Source organism: Tursiops truncatus, chromosome 10 (assembly GCF_011762595.2).
Source record: "Tursiops truncatus isolate mTurTru1 chromosome 10, mTurTru1.mat.Y, whole genome shotgun sequence".
Taxonomy (NCBI): Eukaryota; Metazoa; Chordata; class Mammalia; order Artiodactyla; family Delphinidae; genus Tursiops; species Tursiops truncatus.
In genome coordinates, this window is record NC_047043.1 from 81,786,380 (window position 1) to 81,802,123 (window position 15,744).

The window sequence follows — 15,744 nt, forward strand, 5'->3', positions numbered from 1 at the left end:
ACATCCCTACCCATCCCATTTTTGTCCCTCTGTCTCATTTGTTTCCATCAGAGACTATTCAAAATGTATACTTATGTCTTCATTCTCTGCTCACTTGTTTATTTACCATCCCCCTGGAAGACTTCCAAGGAAACAAACACAGAGTGACAGGAACTACTTATCACCCTCAGGATCTATTTTTCCTTCTAACAAAACACCTTGAGTGATGGCTTTGTCCATGAACACCCACCTAGAGTATACACTGCCCAGCCTCCTTTGCAGTTAGACTTGGTGATTTTTTTCTTTAAACCTTTTTAAAAAAAATATTTTATTTATTTATTTATTTGGCTGTGTCGGGTCTTAGTTGCGGCACGCGGGATCTTTCGTTTTGGCACGTGGGATCTTTTGTTGCGGCGAACGGACTCTCTAGTTGTGGCGTGTGGGCTTAGTTGCCCCGAGGCATGTGGGATCTTAGTTCCCCGACGAGGAATTGAACCTGCGTCCCCTGCATTGGAAGGCAGATTCTTAATCACTGGACCACCACGGGAGTCCCTAAACTTGGTGATTTTATGAATAAGGCTGCTTGCCTTGGCTTCTTTCCATCCGCCTACCGGTGGTGAGATGGAAATGGAGACTTACCAATGCCCATCCAATTCTCTGAGAGTACCCTGTTTTAGAAGAGCTGCTTCAAATTCCAATAGTGATTAACTATAGGAGGAAAAGACAAATGCCTATGCTGCCCAGTAAACTTTCTATAAATTAGAGTATGGTGTGAGGGAAAAATAATTAACCATAAGTTTGTTTTCTATATCTATGGAAAAGAGGCAGGGGGAGGGGTAAATTAGGAGTTTGGGATTAACATATACACACTACTATATATAAAATAGATAACCAACAAGGACCTACTGGATAGCACAGAGAACTGTACTCAATATTTTGAAAAGAATCTGAAAAGATTCTGAAAAAATATATATATACACATGTGTGTAACTGAATCACTTTGCTGTAAACATGAAAATAACACAACATTGTAAATCAACTATACTTCAAAAAAAATAAATTTAAAACAAGAAAAGAAAAATATATAGTCAGTGAAAGAATTCACTAACTCATTGGGTGTACATCATGACCTGTGAGGTAGGTAGATAGAATTCTTTGATTTTGATAGTTGAGAAAATAAAGACCCAGAAGGTTGAGTGACAGCTCCAGGTCAGCCAACCAGTAAGTGGAGTGCCAGACTGGTTCTTATTTCAAATCCACGCTATAGGGTTGGAGTTCTCCTCCCACTGACTCTGTAGAAGGTTTTAACGATCAAATTGATTCCTGGTGTGGCGGGAGCTTAATTATATACTTTACAAAGTATAGACCGGATGGACTGGTCTCCGGGTGACATTCTGTAATTGTTTTTCTCCCTGCACATCATACTTCATTTTGTATTGATGTAGAAAGTATAATACAACTGGATGGCACACATCCTCTTGTCTCTCCTATAGTTAACCTCACCTAGAATTTAAGCAGCTTTAGAAGCAGCATCCTAATGGAGGTCCATGGTGATGGGGTAGTGTTGGAGGAAGCCAGGTGGGTTTAGAAATGATCAAGATGGCCGTGCTTAGAGAAATAAGCAAGCCACTGAGTTTAAAGGAAACAGGAAGACTTTTGGGCTGGTTACTTAATTCTGCTCTAGGCAATTGGGAATTCCAATTAATTTAAAAAACTCAGTTAACTGATGGCTAAAGACCTTTTCCCCACCCTGAAATGCCCTGGGGTAATGACATGTATCACAAGACTTTATTAGTCTTATAATGCCAAAGATACTAATCTTGAAAATCATTTTATCCTACTATGGTCTACCTGTAACACCTTGACTAGCATGTCATTTTTTTTCCTCCCACCTCTGACAGGTTCTGGTTTTCCCCAGGGAAATAACTTGCTAGAGGGGTACAAATCAGTCATGACATATATTAATACTTTACTCAGCCACAGACCCATTGTCTACTTCTTTGTGAAGAACAGACATTTTTCCTTGAAATACCGAATGAACAATAAAAACCTAGAAGGCACGTGTTTGAATTTTTCTTTTTTAAATAAAGCTTCATCGTTTTTAAGTTTGAACATCCTACGATTTGAAGTTGAGTTCTGGGATGTTTCACCTTCCCTGAGAGTTTGCAATGACACATTTCATGCACAAAGGAAGGATTTAAAAGAAAAACTGCTTATGACCTGATTTTTTAATACCATAATTTTTGTGGATTGTAACTCAGAAGTTAAAAAAATTTCTCTTAATTTGCATCATACCTTAGGGCATTGTGGTTAATGAATTGGGAGGGGCAGAATGCTTACCAGTCTCTGAAAATAGTAACTGTGAGTGTGGACTCTTATGTGGGACACTAGGGCTCTGGGTTTGTAGCAATGTTGGGTCCTTCCTTAACCAGTGATCCAAGACTATTTCTCATACCCTTCTTTATCGTCTCTCCCCCTCACTACAAATGAGTAATTACCAGTTATGGAGTTATGACTGTGCATCCGGCACGACACTAAATATAATCGCATTAATTCTTACAACCACCCTAGTAGTTGGTGGTATTACCATTGTACAGAGGAGGAAACTAAAGTTAAAGAGAGGTTAAGCAACATGTCCAAGGTCACACAGCAAATGACATCAGAGACAGTCTTTGGATTGCTTCCCAAACCCTTGCCCTGTTGCATCATACTACGTGGATTGCAAACAAATCGAAGCCCCTGACTGGCAAAAGCTTTATAGACAGGACACATGAAGAGCCTGTGCTGGGTGTTTTGGGAGGTAACACAAACACAGTCCCCAATATTCAGACCCTGTAACTGAGAGACATTATGTGGAAAGGACAGAGGCCTCAGCCTGGGGACCTCGGACCAACCCTTTTTCAAAACGGACTTTCGCCATCTTATCATGGGTAATTCTTCCTCCTCCTGGCCTGTTTTTAAGCCATGTAATTATAATGCAGCAGGCACGTGATTCAAGAGGCTGAGCATCTACGCAACCTCCCATTCCAGCCTTTGTTTCATTCCAATTTGGCAATAGGACCTTCATTCCTGCCCGGCCATTGGTAACTTGCTGGAACATAGGTCCATGCAGACAGCTGAAGCGTAAGCCTCCTTCTACATGTCAGTGCTCACGTCCCTTTAAGTTAGGCATTCCCTTATTTGTGCAACTAAGCCAAGACAGGGACGTTAGAACGTCCTCCTGCCAATGAAACTCTTAAGTTGTCTAGACAGGAAAAAATAAAGATATGGAAGCAAAACCCATTGTCAGGTTTAACAGAAGAAGCAAGGAGAAAGCAAGCAGTGGTACAAAGTGGACACCTACTAAAATAACCAAGAAAGAGAAAGCAAGACAGTGATGACGCCAGATGGCCTGTTTATGGTCCTTTTCCACCTGAATGACATGTCTTGAAAATGAAATAGGAAAACTCTTGCACACTGAAAAAAGGAAGTGGCTTCTGATCATTGTCTATAGACTGAAATGAACAAGCAAACCTGATTATGATCAGTGTCAAACAATATTTACCAATTTCTATGAAACTGTGAATGTAAAGAAAGGCCTGTGAGTCATGAGCAACTGAGAGGAAATTAACAGCAATATTTACTGTGTAGATTCTGATTCACCATTATTTTGGAAGAAAGCCTGGTTGTTTTTAGTAGATGCATTTGGAGTCTGTGAGAATCTCAATTTTCTCAAGCCACAACAGCTAAGAAATTACTTGTGAGTCGATTTAAGTTATATTTTACATGCAAGATTGAGAAAAACCAAAGAAATGTTATTTCTTAAAGTAAAATTCAGGGAAGAAATAAATTGCCAAAAAAAAAATGTTAACATGGATGAGGTCTACCTTAAGAAAACATGATCTTACAAAATAGATAATAGGGGCTAGTTATTTGCCTTAGCTGAAATTCATTATCCTCCAACCCACTCTTCCCACAATGGAAACAACCCAAACGTCCATCAAGAGAGGACTGGTTAAATAAATTATGTATTTCAGCACCATGGAATCCTAGTCAGCTTTAAAAAGAGTAAAAAGACATCTGTTTTAGAAGTGATTTGGAGAAATATGACATAGTATGGAATAGTAAGATTTCTTTCTCTCTGTAAAAACTTAGTATACATGCTGACAAAGTCTAAATGAAGCAGTATCAACAGCCACTATGGAAAACAGTATGGAGGTTCCTCAGAAAACTAAAAATACAATTATCATATGATCCAGCAATCCCACTCCTGGGCGTATATCCAGACAAAACTACACAGCAAAGTGATACACGCACCTCCAGGTTCACAGCACCACTATTCACAACAGCCAAGACATGGAAACAACCTAAATGTCCATGACAGATGAATGGATAAAGAAGATGTGATACATACATACAATGGAATGCTACTCAGCCATAAAGAAGAATGAAATAATGCCATTTGTAGCAACATGGATGCAACTAGAGATTATCATACTAAGTGAAGTAAGTCAGAAAGACAAATACCATATGATATCACTTATATGTGGCATGTAAAATATGACACAAACGAACCTATCTACAAAAAAGAAACAGACTCACAGACATAGAGAACAGACTTGTGGTTGCCAACGGCGGGGGACGGGGGGAGGGATGGAGTGGGAGTTTGGAGTTTGTAGATGCAAACTATTATATATAGAACGGATAGACAACAAGATCTTACTGTATAGCATGGGGAACTATATTCAATATCCTGTGATAAACCGTAACGGACAAGGATATGAAAAAGAATTTATGTATACGTATAACTGAATCACTTTGCTGTACAGGAGAAATAACACAATATTGTAAATCAGCTCTACTTCAATTAAAAAAAAATAAAACAAAATAAAATTCATAAACAAACCAACCAACCAGTATCATTCTCTTGACAGTGATTATCACAGGGGAGGGATGGGGGCTGCTGAAGAACTTCCTGCCCCAATTGATGTTTCTGTAGTGTGTGCTTTTTGTTGTTGTTGTTGGTTTCTTTTACAATGACTATTTAAAACTTTTGGTAAAAACACTAAAATATATGACTGTAAAGAAAAACTGTACGCCCATATCATTTCTAACATTATTAGAAATTTGGTCTTAGAAACAAGTTTTCAAATATAACCAAAATTACTCGTATTCCTCCTGGAAATCAAGTATTCCTTACTTCAACTGATCTGGGTCACTGGGCCAAAATTATACAGATCAAGTTCTAATTGTATGATTACACAAATGCTTACTTACCATGCCTCACACAGACGGATCTTTTGTTAAAAATAATGCCTTCCTATTTTTACTGATAATTCTCAATAAGAAGCCACAGTGCCCAGCTAGTCTGATCCAGGAGAGCTGGATGGGCATTCAACGGGGGCTGTGGTTTGTCCTGGGCAACACCCTTTCATGTTTTCTGTGCCAGTTTCACAACCATAAAATGGGAAGAAAAGGGTAACTTATTCTCTAAACTCGAAGGAAGATTGTAAGTACTGATTGAAGCTAAAAGGACACTTAGAAGATGAAAAGCTTGTGGTATTACGACCAGGGCCTGACTTTATGAAAAATATGGCTGTTTTTCTAGTACAAATTAAAGCAAGAGACAGATGGAAGTGATAAGAGCTATTTAAGGCGGTGATGTCGGGGTGTGATAGAGCAGGCAGCCTAACCATGGTCTGTTATTATAGGTCATTGTTTCACAGCTGTGATTCCCAGGGCTGGCAGCAGAGGAAACGGAGCGCGGCAAAACCTAACAGCACGGGTAAGCCTTTATGTCATTATAATACTGAGTAGGCCAGAGTAGCAGGATGGATATCTACACGAACTCATCACTTCTTATATAGGCAAAAAAGTATTGTACACTTGTGCTTGGTCAAGAGGAACAACTTCATAATCAAATTGCCAAGAATGTAACTTATTAGCTCTGGAAAATCCAAACCTGATAGTGTGACCCTTTAATAAACAGCATGTAACTTACTTTCCTCTACAAAAAAGTAGACATGTTAAATGTGGAAAATTGTGAAACAAAGATAAGCAAAACTAGCAGCAGTAGTAGAAAGAAGGTTACTTATAACTGTATCACTGAGAGGTAACTAGCACCAAAAATTCTGACTTAACGTCTTTACAATTCACCCATTTGTTTATCCATCCAATGTACATACGTATATGTGTGCATATGTGTGTGGATGCATGTACATATTTTTATATATGTAAAATCCATTAAACAAATGACATCATCATGTTCATACTAACTTAAATAGAAACCTAATTGTATGCACTTGTAAACTACGTTGTGATCAACATCCTTATAGTTAAATCTTTGTGTGTAATTTTACTTCCTTAGGATAAATGATCAGACGTGGAACTGCTGTATAAATGGGGCACGAATGAATTATAAAAAGTATTTCACATTTAACTTGAGTCTTCTCTAAACCTAGGACTTCACTAATCAAAAGTTCTTTACCCAAGACTGCTTGTTGCCCCATAAAATGATGTTTCTAGCTCTAGAACAGCTCAATGTTCTCATAAGTGTCTGAAATGATTCACACTTACTTTCCGAGGTTTCACCTTATCTTGCAAATCATACTGGCCAATTCCTTTATAGCTGATTCCAAGCCACCAAGGAAGTCCTTGTTTATCCTGGAAGATGGAAAACCATGAGAACCAAGACCTAATTGTTAAGGCTTACAGAGATGAAGTAACATCTACCAATTTCATCCTTTAACAAGTAACAACAAGTTAAAATAATTTTGTCTTGGAAAGCAAAACACTATTTAAAATCCTAACTTGTTATTAAAATGCTTTCTTAGAGCTTCTTCAAATAAGATCTATAAGTCAAAGCACACCAATACTATTAACACCATCAAAAAGAAAGTAGCATTATTGTTAGGATTAAACAGTTGGAGAGAAGAAATAAAATGTAAGTAATTCAACCAGTAATTAATCCAGAGTACAAAGCCAGTTAACTACTGGAAAAAAAAAAAAAAGAAGAGAAAGAAAAAAAGCTCTTTGTTCTCTTGATTAGTAACCAGCTATAAAGGTCAGAGAAGTTTCCAAAGAATTACAACGATGAGAAAAGTGGTTCCAAATCCTAATGTTTATAATATACTTAACAAATGAATATGGGAATACTAAAAAATTCTTTGGGTGAATTATATGATTCAAAGATGAGATGCTTGAATACTTCGAGGTACATATGGGGAGGGGAGGAATACATTTTTTTTCATAAATTTATCTTTTAGGTCTTGCCAAAGAAAGGGATATATACTGCCATAGGGAAAGAAAAACTTGGGCTTAAACATATACCCATATGCAAACAAATTAAGAATCAGTAGAAATTAAAGTGGAATTGGTACGTATTCTTAGTACAAGGTGTCCTCATTATACAGGTATTATCCAATTCCCCACCATTTTGAATTGCAAACACTGTCAGAACTTGAAAAGTCACTCAAGATTGATCAAGTATAAAATTATTCCTCTTTCAAACAAGACTCTCTTCTTAACAATATGCTTTATCCTCTATCATCTCAAAATATTTCTTAATCTCTCCCTGTGTATAAACAACTGAAAGTACTACACAAATATAAAACATACCAATTGAAAATGGGTACTGCAAATCTTGTAAAAACTTGAGGATTTTGTGAAGCTGCTGAAATGATACTGGATGATTCTTCAATGATTCTCATACAAAGGCACTATCAAATGAGCATCTAGTAGCATTAGAAAGGTGCACAATTGGAAAAGAGAAAAATCAGCAAAAGTAGCTAAAAGATTAGGTGTGCCAAAAGAGAATGACCTGAATACTTCAGGGCTAACAGAGGCTTCGGGAACACATCTGAACACAGCTAGTACTTCGCAAAAATAATGTGCTTTATGCTTTGCTAAAAATGACAAGATACAATCAGGCTTTTATTTTTTTAAGAAAATCAATCCTATTCTAAATGCTGAAATTTCTAGAGATAATTTACATATATACGCATATTGATTTATGTGATTTTAGAAAGCTGGTGCTGTTCACTAACTCTCATAAAATAACACAGGCATGATGAAAGGTTTGTCACATAAAAGTATTTACCTTTACTGCATAATAATGGACTCCATAGGTCGGTAGAGCTTCTACTATTTTCATATACCTATGGAAAATGAATATATATTATAACCTCTTATTAAATTAGTTGGAGGGTCCTTTTGGGAAAAGTGATCTAAAGAAACACAATTTGTATCTACTTTCCTCATTATAACTTTGTCTTTGACTAAAGTAGAAATAGAATAAACCACTCCAGGGAGTAATATATTTTACTTTATCCAAATGTTGGGAGGTTGTTAACAAAAATCCAATTTCAAAAAGCTATAGGAAATGTTATTCTCTGCATATTAAAATTTCTATGGCTTAGAAACATATTGTACTTTATTATAAACCCAAACTTCAAGTATTTTTAAACTAGCACCTAATGATGCAAGTCACGAGAATCAACTTTTGGGTCATGCTCATAATAAGTAAAAAATAAAGCTTATCTTCTGCTTGCTGTAAATTAAGCAAACATGCTATAATAAAAACACGGTGGTTTTTATCACTGATGGTGGTACACTTTTAGAAATTTATACTTAACTTTTAAGTCAAACCTCTTAGAAATATATGCTTTAAAACAGTGAATTTTATTATATGCAAACCTGATTTTTAAAAATATGCACCCCCCCAAAAAAATTAAAGTGATGATATACCTCTTGTTATTTTTAATTCAACAAGTATTTATTGTATAACTTTAAGACTTTATGGAGTGGACTAAATTGTGTAAGATTTCCTCTCTGCCCACACAGAATTGAGGTTCCTGTATGATACAAGTGGACTCTTTAGTAACATTTTGGAGATCAATGGCTCTGGACCTTGTTATCAATAATGTGATAACTTTTTAAAGTAAAAGGTCTACATGTTAGTGAATATAAAAAGTTAGGGGGACTTCCCTGGTGGTGCAGTGGTTAAGAATCTGTCTGCCAATGCAGGGGACAAGGGTTTGACCCCTGGTCCAGGAAGATCCCACATGCCACGGAGCAATTAAGCCCGTTGCTACAACTACTGAGCCTGTGCTCTAGGGCCCGTGAGCCACAACTACTGAAGCCCGTGCGCCTAGAGCCCGTGCTCCACAACAAGAGAAGCCACTTCAATGAGAAGCCCGCACACTGCAACAAAGAGTAGCCCCCGCTCGCCGCAACTAGAGAAAGACTGCATGCAGCAATGAAGACCCAACGTAGCCAAAAGTAAATAAATAAAATAAATAAATTTATTTTTATTTTATTTTATTTTTTTGCGGTACGCGGGCCTCTCACTGTTGTAGCCTCTCCCGTTGCGGAGCACAGGCTCCGGATGCGCAGGCTCAGCGGCCATGGCTCACGGGCCCAGCCGCTCCGCGGCATGTGGGATCTTCCCGGACCGGAGCACGAACCCGTGTCCCCTGCATCAGCAGGCGGACTCTCAACCACTGCGCCACCAGGGAAGCCCAATAAATTTATTTTTTTTAAAAAAAGGTAGATGTGCCAAGGCCAGGCAGCAATTACACTGCACAGCCAGGATTCCAACAAAGTGAGTCGGATTCCACAGTCTAGAGCCTTAACTACCAAGTTAGACAATTTCTTATTTGCAGCCACAATGATAATGATCAAAGGAAGTAAGAGGATGCTGCATTTCAACAAGGACAGTTCGTAATACATTCATTAACCTAACCTAAAATCCTTCATGGAAATTGTTATTCCTTTTTGTTTTCCAGTTCACAAAACAGGCACAAGTCAGGGATTCAACTTCAGGCTGTTAACTTCTCATTTCTGTCTTGAAGATCACAGCAGGTGCACTATGATAAAAAGGAGATGAGCGCAAGAGCAGGGATGTGGGGGAAATCTATACACTGACCAGGGGAATAGTGATCGCCAAGTCCTTATTTCACTTCTCACATGCTCTAAGCTATATTCAGCAGATTTTTTGTTAAAACTTCTATGGCCATAACAGTTATTCTACTGTACAATTACTATAGCAATAATGTTACATTCGTTTTTACAATTCAAAAATTTTTAGATTATAAATTTACTTTTTACAATTTAAAAACTTCAGTGTAGCCTGTGAACTGTTCTTAATAAATGACGGTAACTCTATAGGTCTAAAATGCAGAAATCTATCATTATGGTCTGCTATTGGTACCATAAAGAAACAGATTATCCAACACTGACACTGCGTGGTCCACCCAAAATAGAGTCACAAACCAGGTGACAAAACACGGCCTCCAGATAGATGTTGTTTGCCTCATGTTGTACTAAAATTTTCTTAAAATTACTTTGCAATGTTTAAAATTAGGATTTAAAAAATTGTAATTTCCAGCTTTTCTTGAAAAACATCAGATGATCTGGCAACATTATGCCTGAATGCTGAAGCTGAGTAGTCTTGTCTCTAGCCAGGGCAAAAGCTCTCTAGTTCACCACAGTCCCCAGCACTCCCTATTGCCTACACTTGGCCTATGAGTTCTCATTGTTGTTACCTGTCTGACACTGGTAGGCATCTGAATTGATGACACCAAAGTATGGAATGACCCAAGACACTTTATAATTCAAATAATTATAAATATAATTATATTATAAAAATATAATTATAAATATTATATTTATAATATCATAAATTATAAATATAAATTATAATTCAATAAGATACTTCTAACCAGATGATTACTATATGCACACAAACTACACAATAGAAATCATTTCAGATGACCTTCTCAAACGGAAGACATTACAACTATATCTAAGCAAAAAGAAAGATACTTACTGAACCACAGCTTGACCCCGAGTCAGACCTTTGATTTTCAAATAATGCTCAATTACCCTGTCCTCACTGTAAAACAAGGAAATGAAAAGTAGAGCAATGCATGACTGTATGAGGTACAGATCCAGTTTCAAGATTCTCAGGTGGCCTACTTGAAACACTTGAGAAAGAAGGCCTAGACCAACTTGTTTGGGAGATAGAAGCTAGTTGACTTTTGTTTTTGTAGGATATGGACATATGGACTCCTGAACCTCAGACATTTAACTACCTTGTCTCGATTTTATATAATTTTATATAATATACTTATATAATATGTAAATTTTTAAAAACTTAAGTTATTAGAAAAGGAAACATAATATCAATTCATCAAATAAAAAACTAATATTCTCTCCCATAACTGAATGGAATATAATAAATACAAAATAATGTTATTAAATGCTAGTGAGAGAGCCTTGCTGGGGAAATTAAAAGGGTTTTTTAGAGAGATCAGCAAGTGTAAGGTATTATAGACATTTTCCTTAAATTGTTCAGAAAGATTTAGAAAGAATTAAAAATGCTTCTGAGTGAGTGTTCAATCTAAAATATTTTACTGTCACTACTTGTAGACATAATACTTTAGAAGAAAACCCTTCATTATTGTCTTAGAATAAAACTTTTTGACTAGAAAGGAGAAACAGGCTGAAGTCTGGTCACCCTTGACATCATTCAGTTATTTACCCTCCTTTCAGACTGGTAGCTCATTAGTCATATCTCAAGTATAACTGAGAAGAATAAACGTTTTTATCTCTATACAACAAATAAGCAACAGTAATTGGTCTTTGCTTTTTATCCTTAAGCAACTATCACTTAACAATGATTTATTTAGAAGGTTCCAGACTCAGGATGCAATGTAGCCTCAGTACCTACTCTCACTATTGACTTGGGAAATATTCCAACTTTCATATTACAGCTATTCATGTTGAATATTTATTTTGTAACCAGTATTTTTGGTGGAAAGGAAAACCATCTTCAGGATTCACAGACTTAAATCGAGGAAAATATATTTAAAGGGAATGTAAGTAATTCAAGGGGAGAAAACGTACTTTTCTAGGAAAAATGTTGCATGGGAAATGGGGACTATGGATTCATTAAAATACAGGCAAATAAAACAACTCAAAATAGACAATGACTTCTGGCTGTAGAGGAAACCTGATCATTCGGGTTGTTTCTGTTTATTATGAATGCCTCTGTTCAAGGAAATCTGTATTTTATACCACTTGTATTGCCCTCTGCCACATTAAGCCTGCATTATACAGTGACTGCACATCTACTGAGCAGGATTCACTTAAAAGCACACTCTACAAATGTATCATGCACTTGAACGAGAAGGCACATGGCCACTCTTCACACATGACTACAGTCTTGGGACAATGATCTCCAGAGAGATTTCATAAGACCTTTTCACTGGAAGGATCAAGGTCTACTCATGATTAGACTGACACGTATGATGGGCAGTTTGATATTTTCCGCACTTATATTTCTTTTAGTTCCCTGAAGAGCATGCCGTTCTCCGTGGAGGTTACTGTAACAGGGTCACTGGCAATCTTGGCGTGGCTTACCAGTAGGCAAGGGAGGGGTGCTCCTGCAGAGTTTTGGTTGGAAAGGCTGGTAATGTCTTTAAATCTTTCCTGGCATTTTCATCACTAAAAAGAAAAGTAATACAGTATGTCAGTCGTTGTTACCTAAAAGATTACCCAAGCTGGTCACCACATGAAATCTGTAAAGTAACAACAGCACACTGGGCTCTGTCAAATGTTAGTGTCAGCATACATAAGGCTGTAGACTTTAACTAAAGGCAGCCCCCAAATGGACAACCAACCTGATGAGATTCTGAAGTTTTTAAAAGACAAAAAAAAAAAATTTTAAATACTATTAAATTGCCATAATTCCATTTTCCTTACTTATAAACTCCATTTTCATTGTATATTTCCTATATGTATCTATTTTATTATTGATATATAATTATTACTGCAGTTGTGCACACTTTATATTCTATTTTTATGCAGAATTCTTCAAATTTCATTATACACTTTCTCCACACTCCTGTAGTACCCTCATAATTATTTTTAGTGGTTATATAATATTCACAATGTTGGAACACTGGTTATTCTAAAACCATTCACATAGAATCACCATTTTTCATAACAGCTATCATTGCAATAAAAACGCTTGAGTGTAGACCTTTCTATTACTCGTCTGTTACTTCCTTACCACTCTCTGAAATAAAATGGACCAAGTCAGCCATCTGCGGAAATCACTTGGATAGGAGATGACTTGAGGGACTTCCCTGGTGGCACAGTGGTTAAGAATCCGCCTGCCAATGCATGGGACACGGGTTCGAGCCCTGGTCCAGGAAGATCCCACATGCCACGGAGCAACTAAGCCCGTGCGCCACAACTACCGAGCCTGTGCCCTAGAGCATGTGAGCCACAACTACTGACCCCACGCGCCTAGAGCCCGTGCTCTGCAACAAGAGAAGCCACTGCAATGAGAAGCCCACGCACCACAACAAAGAGTAGCCCCCGCTCGCCACAACTAGAGAAAGCCTGCGTGCAGCAACAAAGACCCAACGCAGCCAAAATTAAATAAATAAAAATTAAATTAAAATAAAAAATTTTAAAAAAAGATGACTTGAAAATGTGTTTCTAATGAAATCCAAGGAAGTTATCCCTCAAATTGCAACAAGTGAACTAAAATTTACCTCATGAAACATCAGCTAATTTTAAAATGGCAAAATTCTGGGAATACAGGTAATATTTTATAATAACTATGAATGGAGTTCAATCTTTAAAACCTGTGAATCTCTATGTCATACACTTGAAACATGTAATATTGTAAACCAACTATATCTCAGTTAAAAACAATAATACAATGAAAACAAAACAGAACCAAAAAAGAAGGCAAAATTCTGGTTGTGAAAAGAGAAGGGTGTGGGTGGGATAGGGAGGGTGGGAGGGAGATGCAAGAGGGAGGGGATATGGGGATATATGTATACATATAGCTGATTCACTTTGTTACACAGCAGAAAGTAACACACCACTGTAAAGAAATTATACTACAAAAAAGATGTTAAAAAAAAAGAGAGAGAGAGAAGGGTGTGGTCTTTAAGGAACTTAACAGAAGGGAGAACAGGTAATATGACCCAGTCAGGTTTGTCCTGCACAGTGTGAGAACAGTCCCAAGTATTTAAGAAGGCAGTCTCTGATGAAACAGACATGACTTTCTGGGGTTCATTAGAGCCTAGGATAAGCACATTAAAGAGTTACTCAAAATCATGATTACCCTGGTGTTCATCAAACAGCATACTGGTAACTTTTTTCCACTTACTTGCCACCTCTTCATATCTTTGCCATTATCATCTCTTTGTTGAGGTTACCAAGAGCAGCATGAAATGCACTTCTAGGGCACTGTTCACCTCATGGAAGTCCCATCACAACTCTTCTCATGTGGTAGGTACTATTATTACCCAGACTACTTCACAGGTAAGAGTTTGAGGTTTAGAGAAGCTAAGTCTCTTGTTCAATGTCTCTCAGCTACTATGTGGAGGAGCCAGAAGGCTTCAAAGGCCAAGACCATAACCACTGTATTCTATTACCTGATTCTCTGAAAGACTCCCAGAGCAGTGTCCTGGGACATTCTCATCTCTGGCAAGGCAGAGCTCCCCTTCACCCTCACCCCTACTTATAAATGAAAACTCTGAACTGATTAGTTGCAAAATCCATCACTCAAGCATTTTTACATTAGCTTCCCCAGGGTTTGCCCCAATGTGACTCGTGATACTGAAAGAGATGAACCCCCAGCTGTAGGACTAAACGCTGAACTCAAGGTCAATCTCCTCCCAAAGCATTCATTCAATTACCTAGATCAAATGTTATAGGTCAAACTAGGGAACCAAGTATGGCCTGCAGACAGGCTTTGTTTGGTCTATGTTGCACTGTGCTGGATTAGAAATTGCTCTCTCCTGTCACTTGATCAGGCCTGGTGTAACTGGTTCTCCTTCAATGTCTACAGAAGGTTTGTTTACTGGTTCTATCACCAAGTTTCCCCACCAGGCCACAGGACAATCAGGGGAACCCACGAGCAACCTGTACATAAACTTACTTTCAGTAGGAACAGATAGAGTTGAGTGTCGCCTAGCTTAGAGACGGTATGATTTGTACCTGTCAATGCTATATTTCAAAACTAGGCTTGGGGCCTTTCCTAAAGGTGAGAGATCTGACTTTACAAATTACTCCAGGAAATGAAAAGTCACTTGGCTCCCATTCTTATATAAGGCTAAATCTCTCTATTCATTTGAAATCTGAGCAGTATGGCTTAACCACGTTGACAATCTCGGGAAACTGGTTTGGGCTTCCTGAAAACCAAAATATATACCACAATAGTATTTAACCACAGTAAAGGTCACCTGTCGACTCCCAGTAATGATATTTATTTCTCTTAATGATTTCTTTTATGCTCTGTCCTTCAAATCCCATTTCCTTTTCAAAGAGGTTGGCTTATGAATTTTTTGTGAAGGGCAAATACCTGTACATGTTCTAAAGTGACAGACTAAGGATAACACTTTTTGTTATGAATCATCACCACCAACCACATGTGTGTTATCTCCTGGGTTCATGTGAACTGTGTGCTGTGTTCCAAGAACTCAGCCTCACATTCACTTATTTCTTTGGATTATAGTTAATTTTGTGGCAATCAAGACCTACTAGAGTAGAAGAGAAGCTGCTATTTACCATAAATTCACTTATTCATTTAGCAAATACGTATAAAGTGTAGACTGCATGCTGAGCACGTAGAAACAAGTGTCATATGACGAAGTTGCTTTTAACTTATACCAATGTAGTCAGCCAAAGGAGAGAGGAGAGGGGGCAATGAAATAAGAGGGAAATTTTATCCATCATTTTATTCAACAAGCTCATGGTTGA

At 37.5% G+C, this 15,744-nt stretch overlaps 1 protein-coding gene across 8 annotated transcripts in view; it reads right to left on the reverse strand.

The window, feature by feature from the left end:
- Window positions 1-15,744, reverse strand: part of FRMD4B (FERM domain containing 4B) — a 334,665-nt gene that overhangs the window by 32,894 nt on the left and 286,027 nt on the right. For all 8 annotated transcript variants that reach the window (XM_019947581.3, XM_073787546.1, XM_073787545.1 and 5 more), the window contains 4 exons: window positions 12,382-12,465; window positions 10,787-10,852; window positions 8,057-8,114; window positions 6,535-6,621 (listed from right to left, as the gene is read on the reverse strand). In XM_019947581.3, the coding sequence (XP_019803140.2) occupies window positions 6,535-6,621; window positions 8,057-8,114; window positions 10,787-10,852; window positions 12,382-12,465 (295 nt within the window). The remainder of the gene's footprint in view (window positions 1-6,534; window positions 6,622-8,056; window positions 8,115-10,786; window positions 10,853-12,381; window positions 12,466-15,744) is intronic.